General features: G+C 40.0%; 1 protein-coding gene across 3 annotated transcripts; it reads right to left on the reverse strand.

Moving 5' to 3' along the window:
- Positions 1-1,251: 1,251 nt before the first annotated feature.
- On the reverse strand, positions 1,252-12,989 carry LOC137477475 (carboxymethylenebutenolidase homolog). 3 transcript variants are annotated; one of them, XM_068196648.1, is made up of 6 exons: positions 10,136-12,989; positions 6,429-6,642; positions 5,703-5,810; positions 3,799-3,854; positions 3,249-3,340; positions 1,252-1,638 (listed from the first exon to the last, which is right to left on the reverse strand). In XM_068196648.1, exons 2-6 carry the CDS (start codon positions 6,632-6,634, stop codon positions 1,459-1,461), a joined length of 642 nt encoding a protein of 213 aa, XP_068052749.1. In that variant the 5' UTR covers positions 6,635-6,642; positions 10,136-12,989; the 3' UTR covers positions 1,252-1,458. The 3 variants fall into 3 exon arrangements, with proteins under 3 accessions (XP_068052749.1, XP_068052727.1, XP_068052738.1); XM_068196626.1 differs by having other exon boundaries at positions 3,712-3,854; XM_068196637.1 differs by lacking the exon at positions 10,136-12,989 and adding an exon at positions 8,547-8,575 and having other exon boundaries at positions 3,712-3,854.
- Positions 12,990-21,628: the final 8,639 nt, after the last annotated feature.

Raw genomic sequence — 21,628 nt, forward strand, 5'->3', positions numbered from 1 at the left:
AAATGCATGAATACAGCTGGGCATGCAACTGTGAGAGACTGAACACTGCTGGAACTAGGAATGGTAGCTATACTTGTTCATTTCTATATCTTTTCTGGTTTTGTCTCTTTCTTTTTCCAATTCCCTCTTCTTGGAGTTTTGATTAATTTAAAATTAGATGGGTTTGGAGTTTGGTAAATTGAATAGACAAGTGAATAACACTTTGTGAGATGTTTTATATTGATAGAATGCTGCTCTAAACCTTTTGCCAAAGTTCTCTGATTTTCTATAGTTGCCAGTGAAGTTTTTTTTTTTTTTTGGCCTCTTGACAATATCTTGTTGGTATTTCTCCCATGCGTCTCACTCAGAGTACTTTAAAAAGCCCTTTAAAGAGGCTCATCGAGCAAGTATTGTTTAACATACTAGGTCTGTTGAGGTGTGTGGACAACCAGCATGCCATGACCATGTAGTTACACTGACAGGATAACAATGTGTGAAACTGCCAGACTGCCTGATATCAAAGGGAAAGTCATATTAATGTAGCTAGCTAGCCTTAACTTATGGCATCATTAACAAGGTGACAGGGTGAGAAACTGACCGATGTAGAAAATAAAAAGGGCAATGGGTTCCTTAGAGAATCTCTGAGTAAGCGCATGTACATGGAGATGCCTTTTTTTTTTCATATTATGTTATTGGGAGGTTATGAGGGTGATAAAGAGGAAGAACTTGAGAGAGGAACAAGGATATAATGTGAAGCAAAAAATATAATCAGGATTGCATGAGCCCTATGCCTGATCACCACAATTTCTCCATGACATAAAACCCACTGTTTCTGCAGTGTTTGTGTCTGGGTTACTTCCACAGGAGGGACTGTTTATGTTTTTCCTTGATGTTGGTGAAGGAATACCAGGAATACCCTTCTTAATATTGCCAAGGGAATACCTGGAGGGTGTCACTTAACAACATCATTTCTTCCTAACTCCTTAGTGTAGCAAGGTGTTTGTTTCATGCATGGGAAATTCTGCCCAGTAGAGCTGAGAAGAATACTTTGTAGGTAATAAAAGAAAATATCTGTATGCAAACCCAGGATAATTCCATGTGAACACCTATGACCACCAATCATCATATCAAAGTAAAGCCTGAAATTACTCAAGTAAAGTCATGAGGAAGTCATGCTTACTAGCAAAGAAAAATGGCTAAACACTATCATGGCTATCAAGGTCATAATGTAAAATAATAAAGCAAATAAAAAGCAAGAAAACTTCAAAAAACTTTTTATTGCCTAATCATCCTTTACTCTAACTTTTATTTCACAATCATCCCTAAATATTGTCAAAAATAATTTAAAGCTATAAATTAAAATGTTCCTATTTTAGTTTATGACAACTTTCAAAATGAGATATTTTTCCCTTGACTGTTTTCTTCTCTCAAATTAAATCAATCACTGATCATGAAGCCTAGGATTTCTTTCTGCTATCGTCAAACAAACATTTTGATCCAATCAATCATATCCCTTCTAGCTTCTTCAATATAAGGTTTATCATCAGGTTTCATATCTTCTGGCTTCAGTTGTGCAAACCCATGCACTTGCCCAGGATAAACTTTAATTTTATATGGAACTTTACAATACTGTTTCAGCTTGTCCTCCAATAAAAAGATCTGTAAAAAAAAAAAAAGGCATTTTTTCCATTATATTACAGAGGTTTTTTTAAGTTTGGCAAATTTGCTGTTTCTCATAGAGAAAATGCATCTTAGGGTGTAAGACTGACACTTTTTTTTTAAAGTATGGGTGAGTCTAAGAACCTCAACAGTTGCAGCAAAGATGGTTTGGTAAATCTCATTGCCATAAAAGAGCAGGTGTGTTTCTGTTCAGACTCTCAGGCTTGTAACCTACACTTGAAGCTCTGATCTTGAGAGAACATAGACTATGAACCTTAGTGACCATCAGTCCAAAACATTTAGATAGGCTTAGTAACAGAGTTTGAGAAAACATGGAGGGCTTTTTAAATTTTTTTTAAGTGAACAACAAAAAGACTTTGCTCTTGCACAATGTTTTGGTGATTAGTATGCATAGAAAGTACTAACATTCATGTACCCATATACATTTGCTGGCACAGTTTGTGCTCACTAAAAGTCAGAAAATAGAAGAATGAACACTTATTTTGCCCCACCAGCTTACTTCTACTCATTGTGCAGATTACAGAGTATTGTAATTTATTTCATGTTTTTTTGTTGTTTTGGTTTGTTTTTTTTTCTTATGAAGCCCTTTTTTCAGTACAGAAAACTATGTCTTTGAGGGTTGTTTTTTGTTTAATGCAGGAATTCTTACTTATACAATCTGCACAGAAGGAAAGCTTCAGGAGAAAAAGGAGCAGTTTCAATGTGTAACACATGACAGAAAAAATGCATTTGCCAAAATTGTGCTCCTGGCAGAAAGACACATTCGCCATAAAATGAGGACAGGGGGTGAAGGATTTGTTTTCCTCTGCAGAGGAGACACATATGAGGTACAGATTAATATGCTGACTAATGCAGTTAGAAGTAAATATTGAATGACTTCTGCATTCCCAGAGCACACTGCCAGTTCTCCAGTCTGACCCTACCCTAAAAAACAAGCTGTGCTAGAGGTGCTATGTTATCCTTGTCACTGAAGAAAAAGAATTTATGCACAGAAGAGGGCACCAGTTTCCTACCCATATATTTATCCAACCTCTCACATATGCTTACAGTAGGGGTTATATCAGAACATAGATGGCAGCCAGGAGTGAAAACATTTGAGTTGTTGTTGTCTCAGCTAAAGTTCATGCCCACTCTTTTGACACAGTTAATTTTGTCTTCTTGTAGCAAAAGCAGTTAGTCATGGCTCCCCATCACCAGAAAGTTCAGTTACTAAGCTGAAAATACTTTTTTTTCCCATTCAGTGTCCAAATTCAGCAGTTTAGCCACCTGATTTCTCACCCATAACATATATGTTTTGTATACAAGTAAACAAGTTTTTGAATGCTTGGCTCATGCCAAGTTGAATATCCCTGCCCAGTTTCACACTCTGCTTATCTAGCCACTTAGACACTGATGACTGTTCTTTACTGTACTTCTTATCTCAAAAAAGAAGTGTTGAATAACCTAAACAAGATAGAGGGGAAGTTGAAATTTAACAGGACTGCCCAACCTGTCTAACTTCTTTGTATGTGAAAATGGTTTCTAACAAGGATTTCTCTGTAGGATAAAAGAACTATCGGAAAAGAAATCTTTCCAGAACAACAGCTTACCTGATCCAAAGAAATAGTGTGGTCTTTCTCACCAAAAATGAAAAACGTGGGATTTAGTAAACTGTATCTTTCTTCAGAGTCTCTAACTATTCCTATAACGTTTTGAGAAACAGTCAGTTAGTGAGGTTACTGCGAGATAAATAGCAAATTAAAAGAGAACATTTCTATTTAAGTTTACTCATTAGGTACATTACTTAGATCAGGACACTGGCTATGTGGATGGAGAAGAAGCATTTGGAAAGCATATTTCCCTGCTCTCCTGAAACAAGGAATGATTTTTTTTTTTTTGTTTACAGTATCCTTAATATTGTTATACCAATACAGCTTATTACTGAAATAACCATAATTAAAATCTGCAACCCACCTTTGAGTTTTTACAGAAATTGTTACAAAGAAATAAGTAGAATTACAAACTATGCATAGTCATGTGAACCCAAGTAAGTTTTCATGTGTTCTACACTACCATAGAGGGACACCCCAGCGGTTAATTGAGGATTTTTCAGCATCAAGTGATGTACTGCCATTCCACCCCAGGAAAACCCAACGATACCAATCTTCTTTGCACCGCATTGTTCCTTTAGATACTTCAAGACAACATCAGCTTCCCTAAGTTATATAAAGAAAAGTAAACTAAGGAATCTATTGCAGAACCAATACTTGACAATTTAAGAAGTAAATTAAAAAACATGTATGGTATTTTTTTCCGTATCTGCACCTTCAATCATATAAAACAGAGATTACTTAAAAAGCACATTTCAGGCTAGAGCAGTAGCTTCTATTATTAAATGATAGTTAACATCTCTGGTCCTAGTTTAGGGAAGTACAGGTGTAGGCACTTAAATACTTACCTGAATTGTCACCTGCTCCTTTGTTTTCAAAATTAGTAAATTTTTATTTGAATCACTTTGTCTAGGACAGGACAACTAAAGACAAGACATATCTGCAAGTAGAACAACATCTTGCATTATGGACTGTAGGAATAGATAAGCTTCACTGTACTATCTCTACAGAGTTCACCTATTTAGATAAACATTTTTCCTGTCATTCCTGTTACATGAATTAATACTAAAATATCTTACCAAGCCCATGTGCAAGAATGTTATGCTAAAATGGAAATTACTCAAATTACATTGTCAGTAATTATAATGTTTAGAAAAATAACTTTTGCATGAGGTGCAATTAAAAAAATGAAAAATATTTTTATTGTAGGTGAGACCAATCTTTTTTAAAAATTGCTGACTTCTTCCATAATTTTATTTTCTTCATTACCTACAGAGTTTTAAATTAAGTTTAAATGCAGAGTTCATAAACTATTAACTGAATTTTCAAACATTGGGTAGAGTTGTATGGTCATTAAGGTTTGGTTAGGCTGACCAAAAAAAAACCCAGTATGACAGTGACATGAAGAGGACATTGTGTCCTAGGCCTGTGGCCATGCTTTCTTATATTTGGTTTGTTTGAAAGGATACTAAAAAAGCCATGGATATGTTGGGTTCCATGCTCTCTGAAAGAGCAATGGATCTGAACTGGAATGTTCACCTACAAGTGATCTTTCAGAAGACAGCAAAGGCATGTCCTGAGATCTTAATTTTAAAAGACAGTGCCCACATATCTGCTCCTCTTTGGAACAGGAATTTTTTACAGTTGTTAGCCATTTGTCTTTTCAAAAAATTTGGTCACAACTTCTGGAATAATATGGTCAAGAACTTTGCTGAGAGACACTGAAGATAGGCTGTGGCTGCTGAACATCTGGACAGGGTCAGAAGAATACTTGTGGCTTGCAGGATGGTTGCTGAGTAATAGGGTGTCACTATTGCCTCACTATCATCTGAAGTTTCGAGCTGTGGTGAGAGATGCTGAAGAAAGAGCAATGTCTCCCATAATTCAGGGAAGCCTTGTTACAGGCCCTGTTAGGTTATACAGATAATGATCCCTCTATTTCACACTGGAAAAATAGTACAGTTGATCAGATGTATCTTTGGTTTTGGTCAGTCTAGCAAATTTTTATGTAGTGCTGCTCAGGAGAATCAGTACCTATCATAATCTGCAAAGCAGAAAGCAAGATGGGCATGTGACAACTGGCAGATAACATCTGCAATTGTAGAAGAATTTCCTCTTTATCTTGAGGAACTGATTGCAGAATCAGCACTTGTGGGTGAGAGTGCTGGGTATTTCGTAGCCTGTGAAACACAGTGAGCCTGTGTGGCCAGTATAACATAGTCAGAAAAGGGCTCAGGAAAACAAGATGGGGACAATAAGCAGGGTGATGGGCAGAGCAGATAATCCTTTTCAAATCCCTGCCAAGACAGTGCCCAGGACCAGAGAAGAATCACCCAGAACAAGAAACTGTGGTTGTTCAGCCAGCTTGCCCTGCTGTGAGGTGCCATTTCTAACATTTCATATAAATTCTCTTTGTTTGCTAGATGCTTGTTAAAGTACAAATATGTATCTTACTTGTCTACTTTCATAGGATCGTGATTTTTCATCCAGTCAGGAAAGTCAGCCCAGTGATCTGTAGATGTCCAGGGTTTTGTTCCCTTGAAGAAGTCTGGGCAGATGGTTCTGTGTGAGATATGGAATTCAGTCAATTTTCATTAAAACTGTGTATGTCTAAATGTCTCCTAATATCTTCTAGTCCAGAGTACACATCTACATGATCACTGTCTGAATTGTGTTTTACTCGTCCTAGTCTGGTAATTAGCTAGCTAAAAGTATATGTCTTTGTATGGAAAACAAAGTCATAAATTGTTTCCTGCTTATTTCCTTAGACACACTTAATACAAAAATAAAGGGATTAAATAAACCTCCTGATTCTATATAAATACATATATACCTCTTTGCTGTTACAAGCTAAAGCAAATGTTCAAAAGGTTTGGTTCTGAAAAGCTTATACAACTTAAAATAGTTTCTCTTTGTATCACCCACACTGCTTCAAAAGCACAAACACAGGCACTGTAAAACTCCTTGTGCCTTTGTGTTTAGCTATCCATTTTTCCTGGGTCAGTTTTAGTACCTTTGGTGGCTCCGTGGAAATATTTTGTCCATTTTCTTTTTTATTTGCTCAGACTGAAGTGGTATGGTTGTCTTATGTGTATTGGAAATATCATATGCTATGCCTAGCTTTGGGCTTGGTGATCTATCAATGCATTTAAGGGGAAGATAGGAAAGAAAGTTGCTTACATATATCCATGATCTGCCATCAAATCGACTATGTATCTAATGTCTGGGAACTGCCATCCAAATACATCATGAACCACAATCACAGCTTTGTCCGTGGAAAAAGATGGTCTACAAACATATGCCTTAAGGTACTCAATTTGTACTTCATGGCCAAGGCACCCATAGTGAGACCTTTCTCCAGTATTATATAGAAAAGGATCAGCCATTTGAAAACCTAAAAAAAAAAAGAAAAAAAAAAGAAGAAGAAGAAAAATATAGCAAGAATGTAAAAATAATCTGTTAACAAAAATAATTTAGGGCAAAAAGGCAAATATGGTCTTCTGAAAGTAGTTTAATGACTTCTGTAAATAACATTGATATCCTTGTATGAAAAGAGAAAGTAGAAAAAAGCAAAAGCAATGTTCAGCACAGAATGCCTCTTCGTCTATTATGTTATTAAGCTGAGAATAAAGAGAAATACCAAAATCAAAGTTATCAAACTACAAACAACTTGGACATGTAGGTCTCGACACTCACATCACATTTGTTTTGCTGCCATGTGGCTCTGGTGTAAAGCACTGTGGCTTCCAATGTCACTGTCTCCTGCGGCATGGGGCCATCATGCGTGTCCTCATGGGGAATCCTATGCTGATTCCTCTGAATTATTTGCAAGGACCACAGCACCCAACTGCTGCATTGAAGTGTAGTGTTCAGTGCTTCTCTTGGTGCCGGTGCCTGGTAGCTCATCTGTGCTTTCTGTAGCAGCATCACAGCTCTTCTGAGAGCCAGAGTACTGAGCACAGTTAGTGAAGAGCTGCAGTATGGATTTGTAAACTAGTTTCCAGTGCCATGTGCCCCTGTGCCCTTGAAAGGGATTGCAAGAAGACAAGCCTATGTGCAAGCTTCATTCAGAATATTTGAGAGTATATGGTTTTGTCCCTTCTGCAAAAGTAGCAATTAGAGACAATGAGCCAGTAGATGTACTAGACAGATTAAAGTCAAAAGTTGTTCTGACTCTCTGTGTCAGGAGTTTGGAATGGACTCTGTGCAAAAAGTAGACTGTGTTCCTGTAATTAAAAGTGGTGTTACAATGCATCTATACAAGGAATCCAATTAAGTCTGCAGGGGCAGTGATAATAGTAACACTTCCTAGCCATGTACTGACTTTGTACTGACTTTGAAACTGTCTTTGGGTGTGCAGTACACAGGCACATACACTATGACTGTCTCCGCTTCATCATTTCTATATCAACCTATTCTTTTAGTTTGCGTTGTAACATGTACATCATAAAAATATCTAATCTTCATGGAAGAGCAACAAATTCCCATAAAAATACATGCCTTCCTCAGCCCTCCATTAACTAGAGCAGCAGAGGGCTACATTTCACAGATTAATGGGAAATTTTGCTTAGGCAATATGGACACATTTGGAACCATGGTATGGACGGACTGAAGAACGGAGAGCTGGTGCCACAGAGACTCACTGCTTGCTTATGCCCTTCCCACAACACTTCCCAGTTTGCATGATTCACTCTGGCTCAATAAAAGGATCCATATTTTATATGCATTTAGACTGCTTTATACCCAAGATAACCGAACTTTTATATGCATTTAAACTGCTTTATACCCAAGATAATCAACCTCCCCAGTGCTTAGTGCAGGAGACACTGTTCTTCCCCATCCTCTTCCAGCTTGGGGCTGCTGGCAGGGCCAGGACTGAGTTTGAGCAAATATGCTTGATTACAACTATAACCCTGGCTGATAGTGGTGTAGACATACAGGAACTGGGCAGACATGGCTTTACTGCTCTAATCAAGCTCATTCAGATAAATCCATGAGATGGATGATCTCTCATCATCATAGTAATCCCCTGTGCTGATAACTGAGAATTGATTATATGTGTTAATTTTCATCCCACCTTTCTCAACATCTGTCAGGCTTGGTTCTAGGAAGCACATAGTCTGATCTTCAGGATTAAGACCTGCATTGTTTTGGCATTATATAAAAGTGGAAGGCATGGGAGTGCCTTCCCATGTGTCACACATGGGAGATTATCTCCTAGTTTAAGCCCCCCCCCATAATGCTTGAAATGCCTGAAAATGCTTGAGAGAGGTCTGTTCATAGAAAAGTGCTTCCTACCTCTCTTTTTTATAACCTAAAATGAATGAGTTTGTTGAAGTACAGGAGGCTGCCTAGAGAAGCCGCAGGTACTCCCAAAGATAGCTAACACTGCTGACTTCTGAGATGGCAGCCACAGTCTTATTCCACTGTGGTATTTTGTTCAGAAGGGCACAACCTGTGGTGTCCCATTCAAGGAAGTGTTGTTTAGGAGGCACTAAGCTCTGCAATAGTTGTGAACCAGCCTACTCCCTATCCATTGGTTGCTTACCAGAAACCATTTCTTTGGCCTGTGCTGACTGAGGCCAAGCCAGCTGGCTCCTTTCCAGGCACCCAGGCAGTGGAGAACGTTAGTAAATAGTCAGCCACGCCTGAACTGCTTAGAAGTTTGATGAGATCCTGTTCAGTCAGAAGATTTATTTACTCCTGCCTGCTTTGTCCCACGCAATGTGGTGTGGCAAAGCAACACGCCAGGATATTTCCTACTTTTCCAGTCTCACTTCATTCCCTCTTCCCACCAATTTCATCCATTACACTTTTCCTTTTCCCGCTTTCCCCATGGCACAGTTCCAAGCCGGCAGCATCTTGCCTTTATGTCCCGCTCTGCATCACTGTGCTGCAGCACAGAAGACATGCAGGGCCTGCTGGGAACAGGGGGAAAAGTTACTGCTGCTAATGGGAAGCGCAGATATTGATGAGTCTTGTGACATCCTACTGCTCCTTAAGAGAAAGGCTTCTTAGACCTTCTCCTTCTCTCCAGTGGTCCTGCCCTTCCTTGGGTGTCATGATATCATTCAGCTTTCATGCAAGTAACATAAAAACTGAGGAGAGTTATTTATACAACACAAAGGTGGGCTCCACAAAAGGTGGTAGGACAGACCCAAACGACTGCATTTCTAGGAGCAACAAATCACATACTTATATTCTGCTGAGTCTTAGTTTTCATCAGGAAAAAACAAATCTCTACTTGAAAAGTGAGGTTAAAAATATTTTTAAAACAATCAGGTTAAACAGAGGCAAAGATCCTGCTAAGGACAATCTCCACTTCTCAGAAAGTATGAGCACGTGATCTCAAAGTGCTGTGCTATTTGGCAGAACCTTGGACTACTGATGCCAAGATGTGACATCTTTGCCCTTTTCCCAGGTCGAGCGATAACATTTTAAGCTACAGCAGCATTTCATTTCAATGCTAAGAGATCACACCACACAAGGAAAAGAATGAAAATTCATTACCGTAAGGGTGAAAAAAAATTATGGTCCTTTAATGTGAACTTGATACTTGATGAACATAAATTATCAGTGTCCTCAGAACTATTGCTGTACCACAGTTTGTAGCAAAGACTCAAAATGAAATTTAGCCTTTCCTAAAGTTGACAGCCTTTATCTTCATCTTATCTGCCCCTTGATACTTTTCTTTGTGCATTTTTTTACTGAAACCAAAATAATAGTCTCTCTTTAAATGAGTAGGTTTTGCTGATTGTTTCATGCCTTTTCAAAGAGCTATATCTACTTGCTTAGCAATTTCAGATTTTCCCTTTCAGCATAGGTAAAAGTAGCTATCCTTTTCTGCTGTCAACTCAGTCTGCATGGACCAGTTTGCCCTCACATACCTGGAGTGCAGGATCCTGCTTCAGCCCAGCTCACTTCTTCTGCTCAGTGAGATACCAGCTAGATTTCTCTAAACAGAAAAAGAAGAAAAACAGTTCTTGGTGACAGTTTTGCTCCTGGTGCTGCCCATCCAGTTTTCAGGTACTCTACAGCTCTTCTGCAGATTTTGGGATTGGGAAGTGAGGAGGAGAGGCTTCACTCAAGAGTCATCCTGAACGGAAGGGGTGGGGACAGATCATGCAGAGAGGCAGTCTGCATCGGCCTCCACATCAGTTGCCTTTTCTCCACCTTTCATTTATTTGTTATCTGAGACATTTAGAAGGAAAGATGCACCCAAGCACTGTAATACACTATGATGTGTGTGACGCAGACATTTAAGACACTGCAGAGGCTTTAGACTTCAGTATTTATAACTGAGACATTTATAACTGAGACATTTAGCACCAGTGGTGTGTTTGCTGATGCATTTTCTTGAAGAATATTCATATACTTTCTTGACTATAATAAATGTCATTAATGAAATTTGAAATGAATTAAGATTAATCTGTCCTGGCAAACTTGCAGCTTAAAAAACTTACTAAGTCTCCCTAGCACACACATTAAACATATTACAACCACACCCATAAGTATTCTCAACAAGTCAAAAAGTGTTCCAGGTTATTTGTGATTAGACTTGCATTTGACAAGCAAGAAAGGCTTGAGTCTGTGGTGGCTCATTTAAATTTTCCATTCCTATTTCCACAATGGCACTGTATGCAAGGAACATTAATTTAGCCCTTGGTCTGACATACACTCATTTTCTCTGTGCGTACACATGGTCTGGGTGGGTGTGCAGGTTGGAGGGTTGGGGGGGGGGGGGGGTATGCAAACGAGAGACAAAAGAGCTCAAAGAAAATTATAATGTAATTTCATGACAGAGGTCAGTAAAGAAATTTTTATTCTTGGTGTAGATGACAAACAAGTTCACCAGTCACCCAGTAGATGCTCAGGAGTACTCTGTGAGGTAGGACCACAATCTGAGGATTATGTTAAATAGATGATAGGTGGACTCAGTTCACCAAACTTTAGACATTTACAATGATGATGTCTTCATGTCAGCAAGGTGTCTACACTCCCACAGTGTCATCAATATTTAGAGTATGACTCAGACTCCATGGGTGTCTTTTTTTTGAATGAAAATAGGTAGTCCCCTAGATGACCCAACTAGTGCAATAAGATTGCTGTGCTGAGTGCATAATAACCCAGACACAATGAGTCCTACCTCTCTGTGCTGTGGGAGCTGCACACAACTCAAAATTAAAGTTTGTCATGACCAGAAAGAGGGTGTTTGTCCTGTTACACCTGTCAGTAGATTTGCACATCAGGATTGTACAAGAAACCATTAAAAAGATTGCTTGTGTTGCAAGGGAGGGAGTGGGGAGACTTGACTGAAAAGATCCGGTTTGTACTTTGATATTAATGGCACCTTGCTTGACCTTGTGTAACCCCACCCAGGTGGGTGACTTGTACTCAGATCCACAAGTCTGAAGTATTGTCTTCCTACCTTGCCCCCACAGAACGTGGATTCACAAGCTGCAGTCCCCTGGAACAGACTGGGCCAGCAGAAGCGTGTACCTGATCCCACATGCATCTCATGACTCTAAATCCTGTCCTGGTGCACAGCCTTGGGGGTGGTTAGGGTAAAAGGAGAGCAAAGGATTCACTTGGCTCTAATGCAAGCCTTTGCCTGCACATAGTGTTTATGTTTGACCTGCAAACCCTCTATCATTCAGATCTCTCATACTTGATGACACTGTCTTTTTCCCTGTAAGATACAATCACCTATGTAATGGACTCAGGATTATGCAGATCATTGCATCCATGAACTTCCTACAGTCTCAAGAAACCTATGTATTTAATTTTTTATGCCTGCTGTGAACTTTTTTATTTTTAGAGTTAAAAAAAAAAAGGAAGAAGACACATAACTGAGTTGGAATGAGCACAACGGATTTACTTGTTCAAACACACAATCGTGGAATTTCTCATTTACCTGAGACACACAGCTGGTTTTTGGCTGGTTTGACTTCTTTTTCTCCTTAAGGCTTGCACTGATACTTCTCCAACTGGTCCTCCTGGTTTCATAGAAATGGGCATAGAATAAAGCCCAAAAGTTAACCATCACAGCTGTTGGCTGCAATTTTAGTTGTATGTCAATAAAAGAAACAAGGTCCTAGGACATGCAAGCCTGCTGCCCTGAGGCAAAATAGAAAGGTATTCTCTCCCAGATGACTACTGATATCTAAAAACCCAGATAGGCAGGTACTCTGGTGGCATCTAGTGCAGAAGTGATACATTCAGATGGAGAAACCAATGAGCAGGCTTAAACATGCCCAATCTACAGTCACCCCGTACAGTATTTGGAGTGCTGCTGGTAACAACAGACTCGTCAGAAAGTTGAAATCATTACAAATGTTGTATTTATGTTGTGAAAAAACCTGTTCAAAACATCTCTGTTGAGTGACAGGGTTGCAGCCTAGAAGCTGCAGACAAGGCAGGAGGGACAGCAGGGCTCCCCTCTCCTCTTACACAGTGCCAGCCAGCAACAACAGCCTTCATAAGAGGTTACCACTGCCCAGGTATCTTGTGAGGAATGAGTGGGGAAGCTCCTGGGAAGGACCACAGTAGAGGCACAGTGGGATGGAGTCAAAAGGCAGCTCTGCGGAGCCAGATGTAATGCCACTGGGGATTCTGTACCCAACATCTGCCTCCACAGCAAGAGAAATCCTTTGGGATTTGGGTCTCTTCAAGTGGGGAGTATAACTATTCCTTCCAATAAAGCTTCAGTGAAAGAACAGCCTTACCAGTGAGCTTGTAATTCGGAGCTTTGTTTGAAGCTTTTTTTCTTTCCTGTATTTTAACTCGACTCCTTTCCCTCCATCCAGTAAAATGGTTTTTATCTAAAGATATCTACCGAGTCATCACGTGGGAGGAAAGAAATATCTTTTAACAAACCTGATTTAATACTCCAGGTTTCTGTTTTGGGTGTCCAGTCAATGTTTGAATAAAGACCCTTGGAAATCAGCCAGCTCTTCTTATTGCAAATCAAGGCTTGAATGGAGGTTTACATGTACAGATACTTTCTTTATCATCAGTGAGAACTAGTCTTACACTTACAGTTTTGTTCTTTACCATTTACCTAGCATGGTACTCTGGAGTTGCCAGCTGCCTTTGCCTGGTGCACTATAAAAATTCTCCAAGAAATCCTCTGATTTGGTTAGTAGTGAGCTATATCCCCACTCTTTCCCATGCTTTCCTATGTGTCTAAGAAGAAAGGCTCCGAAGTCTGTCGTCTGTGGGAGTGAGTGACCTTATCTGCTCCATCTGGTGCATCGTTGGCAAGCACGACCGTGTTCCCTGCGCTGATCAGAGCACCCGCTGCTCCTCACTGGGCACCAGGACCAGGGTGATTAGTGCTTCTTCACCATAAATCTTCTCATCTCTCACCATGCTTTCACTCCCTTGTGATTTTATTTGATGCTAAAAAATAATAGGCTCAATCTGTCATCATCTCTCCTTTTGGCCATCTCCCCATTGCATCCACACCTTCTTCCTCCTGTTCCACTCTGTTCCATTTATGTAAGTTATTTGAAGCCACTGGTTTCAATTGGTTTCTGGTTATCCCTTTCCATGTTCCAGGGTTTTATGTTCTGGGGTAGGCTAGGGTCAACTCTCAAAGTGTACAGGTACTTATCAAACTAAAATCAATATTATGACTTTCACCACAGGGACAGAAGGATGATCTGCAAATTATAGTTTCGCATAGGTATGCTGCTAGCTTGTGATGTAGAATTGGTTGATCCAACAGCTTCTGGGTTTCTTACACCTGTCTTGGATTAAGTTTTACTTAAAAATAAATTGTGAATGTTTATTCTCAAATTTTCTATTTTTCCTGAAAGAGTTCATGGTATTTCAGAGGGTGTGCTTTGTGGACTTTATAGAAATTGGGTGGAGTACTTTAATTATGCCAAGCAATAACAGGAAATCTATTCTAATGTTGTGGGTGACATGCAAAGAGGGGTATTAAAATTACTTATCACCATCCAGGTGTTTCTAGGTTATTCAGTTGCTCTTCACTTTATTAAGGAACATTTCATTTTCAATGGAATTTCAGTACAAGGCAAATTATTCCAAATAATAATGAATATTAATAACAGTATGCAGGGAAAATACTACATTCTGGAACAATAGCTTAAAAACAGGTACCCCAGATCAAAAGTGGCATCTGTTTTTCACTGAACACTATAAATGCAGACATGAGCAAGACAATAAAATTAAGAGTACATGGACACTTGCATGGATTTACTTCTTGAAAAATTTAAGCATCTATTTTGTGCATGATTTAATAATATGCCTATTGTGGTTTTCTTACCAAATATTTTGTCTTCTCGTCTAAAATAACAAAAATTTGAAATCCAGTAATTACTAACAAACACTTCTTTTTTTTTCAGTTATCCACCACTCAGAGTATTACTTTCAATGCTTAATTAATTCAATGTGTTTAGTCATTGAAACAGAATTTTATATCCAGATTTTTTCCAATAAAAAGACACATATTTGATCAGCTTTATTCTCAGACACAGGTCCTTTTACATTTTTTTTTTCCTGTTCCTTTATTCGTTGTGTGTTGTCTCATACAAAACTCATCTAATGCTCATTTTATATTTCAGGAACTTTCTGGGATTAATCAGATGGAAGGGAGTGATTTTGTTTCCTTGTAATTGAGGCCATATTTGCACTGAGATGTAAATACTGTTTCAATCTTCAATACAAATAAGCTGTCCTTGTGCCCACAGAATTTATCTTAATTTTCAGAAGAGGCAACTTTCATGTATAGAAAGATGACTTCTCCTCTATAAACTCCCAGCGTGCACTTGAACAGCTTCATTTGGCTGAGATTTTCCAAGACATCCTTTCTACAGCCAAGAGGACCCCAAAATTTCCACCTGCATATGATCCCCTACAGGTTATACATCTTTCAGTTTAACCTTTAGGGGTTTTTTTCCCTAACTGGAGAAAGGAAAACAATCAGGAACACTGTTCAACAATCAGTGATAGCTACTATCACTAAATATTGAACAAATCTGGCATAAATTACTATACTAATCAGTGTTTTAAACTACAAAACTTTAAACAGAATGCTAGGAAAAAAACTTTTACCCATGTTTGCTCGACTTTAAAAGTCCTGTTTTGCAAATATGTCTCTGCATTAGTAATCTTGGAATGTATCCAGACAGCTTTGGACTGTATCCCACAAAGCAATACAGACGCCCAAGTGCAACATCAAAGCAACAAGTTTAAAGAAAGTATATTTAAGAGCTTCTAATTATATAACAAGATAATTACCATACGTAATTCAGAGCAATGAAGGGGCTTTATTAAATATGTTTGCAGAGAGCACCTGTCTCACCCTTTTTCTAAAATGAGATAATGAACTTTGCCCCAGGCGAAAAAAAAAATTACATTTTGGTCTAACCCTGCAAATGCTTGAGATTGTGCTAGAACTATTCTAAGTCTGTGCCAGTTGAACAAAATGAGTTTCTAAGACTCCCTGAGCTGCTGTAAACATGTAATGGGGCACCTCAGAACACAAAAGGGGTCCAGGCAGGAAGGGGCCAGCCCCCCATGTGAATGCTGACCTGCACTGCCCCATGCAGGTACAGGAAGGTGCACAGGCAACGTGCGTCTCATGCGGAAGGGAGCACTTGGGCCAGGTAGGCCAAGCAGACTGCAGTCACTGCCCACCCAACCTGGTTCAGATGCTTGTGGCATCAAACATCATGGTATGGAGGAGGTTCTCTTCCCCTGCTCGCCCAGACAGTTCAAACTGTTAGTGCTGCGTGTGCCGAAGCAGGTGTGCCAAGAATAAACTCCCAGGCTTGCTCTTCCACAGCTTGGTTGTGAACTAGCGAGTTTCAAACTGGATGCTACAGCAAGTAGCATCATGAGCTTAAGCAGAAAACTCAACATGAGCTTAAGCAGGAAACTCAAGGCCTGATCAGATTTGCTCTAAAGGGCTGATGTTGGCACTTCCAGACTTCACAATTTCCAGCATACTGCTTCCTTCTGGTCTGAAATTGAATCTCTGTTTCCTGATAGACCCACAATGAGATCACAGAGAGCTGAGGTGTTATAGGCCATGAGACAAAAAGTTTATTCAATACTTTACAAGGTTCAACTCTAAGGTGCTTTGATGTTCCCTTTGTTCCCTGGAAGCTGCAGAGATGATAGCCTGTCTTTACTTGACACAGCAGGTACCATAAGGCAGATTCCTTATAAAGGCCTGCCTTGAGCTGCAGCTTAGACCTCAGGACAAGCTCAGGTGCTCATTATAGCCTGTTCCCCTGGTTCAGGGGGAAAAAACAATCCAAACCATAAGCCTCAAGCTGAAATCAAATCCCCAGTCACCTTCCTCTTCAAAGGGAAATTAGTCATCTTCTCTGAAGAAGGAATTCATAGTGTGTCTCTACCATCACATACTACATGGTGTGTCTACACCATCTCATGAGTGATAAACTAGCATTCATGGGAATCATTTGTCTGAATGTCCATACAAAATATAAAACTCAGATATAAAGCAGGTGGGAATAATGTTGTGAGAGGAAGTCTTGGACAGGCTGGTTCTGAAAGAAGGACCCAAGACTTTCTACCTAAGACATGCCCTTAGTGTAGACCTGAAGATTTAACGTAAATATGCTGGGTCAGAGGTCTGTGCTCAAGCTACTGCTCCACCATGCACATTTGTGCAGAAACTGCCATACCCACATGGCATTTTCTTCGCTTCTGTCTTCTCTGGAAGACTCTGTCTTGGTATAGCCACTTCTGTTTTCATGTGAGCCAGAACCAGAAAGCTGATTCCTCTCGTTCCAGTCAGATACCAGTACTATCAGTTATTCCAACACTCCCTCTCTGATTTTAAGCAGAAATTGCTTCCTGCTGAAGGTCTCTTCTCCAGAAATTTATTCAAAAGTGTCACCAAAACTGAATTTTGACTATGTGGATTTTTCTAATGATGCATATTCATCCTAAAATAATCACATCTAGGTCATTTCACTTCCTCAAGAGTTAAAGCCCAAGATTCAACTGAGCACAACCATTGCTGTATGCTATTCAACAATTGTGAAAAGTTCTTTTCTGTGAGAAAAGACATAAATGCCAATGTTTTCAAACTTAAACCTCTGAGAGCTAAATTAATTTCCAAGGACAATTACATATGTGAATTGAGAGAAAACAGTAAGCATGTCCTGACTCAAGAGAACAGCAATGAAACTGCACACTCCTCAATGAACTTGTAAATTATTTCTGTAAGCAGAAAATCAGAAATTAAAGAGGCTTCTTCTTGGTGTGGTAATTAAGGATCTTGGTTACCATGCAAGATGCTGTTACAATAAAGGTTTGTGAAGAGGCCTATTTTTGTTTCCTGCTTTGATGGGATAAAAAAATTTTGTGAAGTTTGTGAAACAACTGGCATCCCTAAATGCAATCTAGATCTTGCACGTTTCACCTGGGTACACTTCAAAGTAATTTTTGCTGTGTTTATGTTCATCTTTCAGGCAGCTGAACTACTGGCAGTTGATTACTCCTGGAAACCTCCCAGAGAATCAGTGAACTTCTTTAATAGGTTGTTAGGAATTCTTCATGTTCTATAGGTATGGTATCTTTTCAAGGAATTCTTCTTTCAAGCTGAAAATCAACAACTATAACCTCCTCATCACTCTTGTAACTTTCTTTAATCTTGTACTAAATGACTCTCCATTAAATGGCTCTCTGATTATCTTAAATGCAAATTTTACAAAGAAGAAAATACATTTTTCTGATTTTTATTATGAAAGCAAGAAATATATGGGGTTTTCCAGTTTGTTATCTCCAGATTTAAATAAAAACACAAACATGACTGGGATGCTGAAGAGTAAACCATGTTCAAATCAAGCTCAGAAGAGCCAAGTCACTACAGGTCCCAGTCCTACAACACAGAGCACTTGCTCAAGGTCCCAGTGATTTTATTCCCTGGGCTTCAGGGGGAGCTTTGATTTGTTTGTAAGCACAGCACTAAATATATGTGGCAAATTTCTAAGGACAGTGGATCCAGGCGAGTGAGAACTTTTTATAACTTTCAGCTTTCAACTTTCATTAAAATATAGTAATTTTAAATAACTGAAAATGTGTAGGCAAAGAATCTTATTAAATATCTGTGATTATATATGATACTAAAGCATAGGACATTATTGCTCTGCATGTTATAAATATGGGTTTTCAAAAACAAAAAGAGATCTTTAATGTCTTCCTTCTCATGTGTCTTCAAGAAGCAATCTAAATTCACACCTTTTCTTAGTTGTGATAGCTGCTCTGGAATTGATTCCCTATCCAAAATCTTCAAGCCAATCTGAAGCATGCTGCAGGTCTAAGCATATTTCAGATGTGTTAACATAGGTAAATCAGAGTATTTAACATAAGTACACACTTTCAACCCCAAGTTTTGGACTGCAGTGAGAAAATCTGTGGTAGAAAATCAAGCAGAAGCACTTTGTGATGTACAGATTTCCAACTCACCTACATGAACAGATCCTTATTACTCAGATGATTTGGAGAGCTCTGGGTCAGCTCTCTTGGCTTCTTGGACTTGCTCCTGTTATTGCAAGGTGCAGGCTGCTGGTGAGAACAAATTGATTCACAAAGGCACGCTGCCCCACAGGGCTGGGCCGACATGCTGCTGTCAGCTCCCATCCTTTATGTCCAGGCTCACACAACAGGCTCCTTGCATGAGACCATTTGGTATGTCAGTGCTGAAGCACTCCCCTACCCCTTCCTGCCCCCTGTCCCCTTCCTGGTGGAGAGCTAAAGCATATCTCTTTCCTCTTGACTGTGGACAGGACATTTCAGCAGTTAGCATTTTGCACAGAATTTCCCAGATTTAGATCAAAAATTCACTGAGTGTCATTGGGGTGACAGTTACCCCTACCTGGGTCCTCATCAATAAGGCCAGCTTAGAAATTTCTGACGTATTCTTCCCTACATCCCCCTGAAAGGAGGGTTAAGGGACCGTCCTTGGTATAAGAGCTGGGGCTTAAGGAGTGCAGCACTTTCTGCAGCTGAGTGGAGGCAGAGATCATCAGCCACTGTCACATCATCCCTGGGCTCCCAGGGAAAACCCCAAGTCCCCACATCTTTCTCCCGAACCACCTCCAGCCCCAGCTGAGCACAGGCAGTGACTAACCTGGGTCAAGGGACTCTGGCAATTATGGGATGTGACCTGGGGACTATACCAGTGAAGATGCAGGAAGATATGGCAGTCTGAGAGAAGACAGCAGATTGGCAGCCGCTGGTGACTCACTCATTCAGCTGCCACCAGTGCTAGTAGCAAGGTGCAGGGCAGCTGTGCAGGATGCTGTTGCAAATGCTGAAGGCTTTAGACACCTGGAAACGCCCTGGGGCCCCTCAAGTAAAAGTCCTCCTTAATCAGGTTGCAGCATTCAAGGCCTTAAGTTTCCCAAAATCAGCAGCTGCTTGTTTGATGGCCCATCAAATTGGCAGGTGGCCCCAGCTTGGGTGCAAGCCGTCATGGTTCCTGCCTGACTGGCCACTGCAGGCCCCAGAGATGCTCCATCTCCTCTGCCACCTTCTTCTCAGGGTCCCCAAACTTCTCCTGGGCCCGGAGTAGAGGTGCCCTCTGGTGGCACCTTTGGAGCTCTGTCACCTCTCTGGATCGGTTCATGCTCCTGCTCCTCGTGTCCAGGTCCCTGTTGCCATAGATTCTTTCAATGAACATTGCATAATTTTGCTGTAGGTTGAGATGAGGCTGACTGACCTGTAGTTCCCTGAATTCATTTGTTTCACCTTGAAAATTGTTGTGACATATCCCTTTTCCCTGTTTCCAAGGTTCTTTCCCTATTACCATTTTTTTTTACTTACAGTCATGGAATGGTCTGGATTGGAAGGAACTTTAAAGATCATCTAGTTCCAATCCCCACACCATGGGCAGGGACACCATACACTAGAACAGGTTGCTCAGAACTCCATCCAGCCTGGCCTTGAACAACACTTCCAGGGTTGGACCATCCACATCTCCTCTGGGCAAATTTTTCTAGTCTTTCTCTTAGTCCTACTCACACTCCTCCCATCTTGCCCTGCTCATCTTGGCCATGCTATTCACCATGATCCTTTCCACCATGCATCTCTCTAGCTCCTGGCTGTTCTTCCTGCACTCTTGCATGGTAGCACCCCTGTCCATGGAAGAAACTGTATTTTCCCAGCTTCAGTGTACCCTCACTGGGAGTGAATTTGAAGGAGAAAAAGAGTTGTCCATGAGCCTTTGCTTTCATTGAAGCTACTATGAGGTTGAGGCCTCCCAAAGAACTCCCTGCTCTTTACTGTATAAAATTCTCTCCTGCCTTTCCATAGAATCAGGATCAGGAACTTGGCTCAACATGACCAGGAGTGTAAAGAAAGCAGAGATAAATCAATCCCCTCAACAATCCATAAATAATTTGAAGACCCTTGATTTTCTTCCTGTAGAAGATCAGTAAAAGAAGAGGTAAAAGGAGTAGAACAAAACTTGGAGATCCAGAGAAAATTGAAAGAGAACCCAATTTGTCACCATGAATATGTAAGACCTTACTGAAAATTTTGGTACAAATTTTTGACAGCAGTTTCTGCTCTCAGGGCTCATGTGATAATGAATCAGGAAAGACAAGCTCTCAGAAGACTTTTCCACCTTAAACAGTGATAAATTCCATACTGACTTTTAAAGTAGGAGTTTTCCCAGATGTTCTCAACTGAAAAGTGCATATTCCAAACAAGGTTGTTCTCAGAAGCTGAATGATGATACTGAATGCAGCTCCTTAAATAGTCTTCTGAGGACCAGGCCATCAGAATGACATATCACTCACTGCCATTTCTCTGTGTGTTGTCATCTTTGTGAGATTACCCTTTCTTTGGCACCTCTAACCAGGCTGAGGCCATGGCAGAGGCCCATGTTACATGACTACGCTAAAAAATTAGTAAAAAAAATGTATAATCTATACACAAAGGAGAGTGAAGAGAATGTACCTTTTGAGTAGTAAGCATGTTTGACATTCCATGTCAGTCATCCAACTGAAAATCTACTTCATTGAGCCAAGGATTTTTCTTAGATATCAAAAGCATTAAGCGGTTTCTTCATTGTATTCTTTGACCCTGCATTAAAGGCAGCACACACAGCAAATACATTATTGCCATAGGGAAATTAGAAAAAGCTGGGGGTTATGCCCCATGATGCACATTCTCAGTGTGCAAGCTACTGTGAAGTGAAAGTCACCACAGAAATCAGACAACCTCACAAAACAGAGGTCATTGACTCTGATCAGCCTGTAATAACTCTGACCTTTAGACCACACTTCACAAACATTTGAGGAAGAGTAATGACAAAGTTATTACAAATCTAAGCCCTTCTGTACTTGTTTCCCAGTCAGTGCTGCAGAAGC

The sequence above is a fragment of the Anomalospiza imberbis genome, chromosome 1, assembly GCF_031753505.1.
Source record: "Anomalospiza imberbis isolate Cuckoo-Finch-1a 21T00152 chromosome 1, ASM3175350v1, whole genome shotgun sequence".
Lineage (NCBI taxonomy): Eukaryota > Metazoa > Chordata > Aves > Passeriformes > Viduidae > Anomalospiza > Anomalospiza imberbis.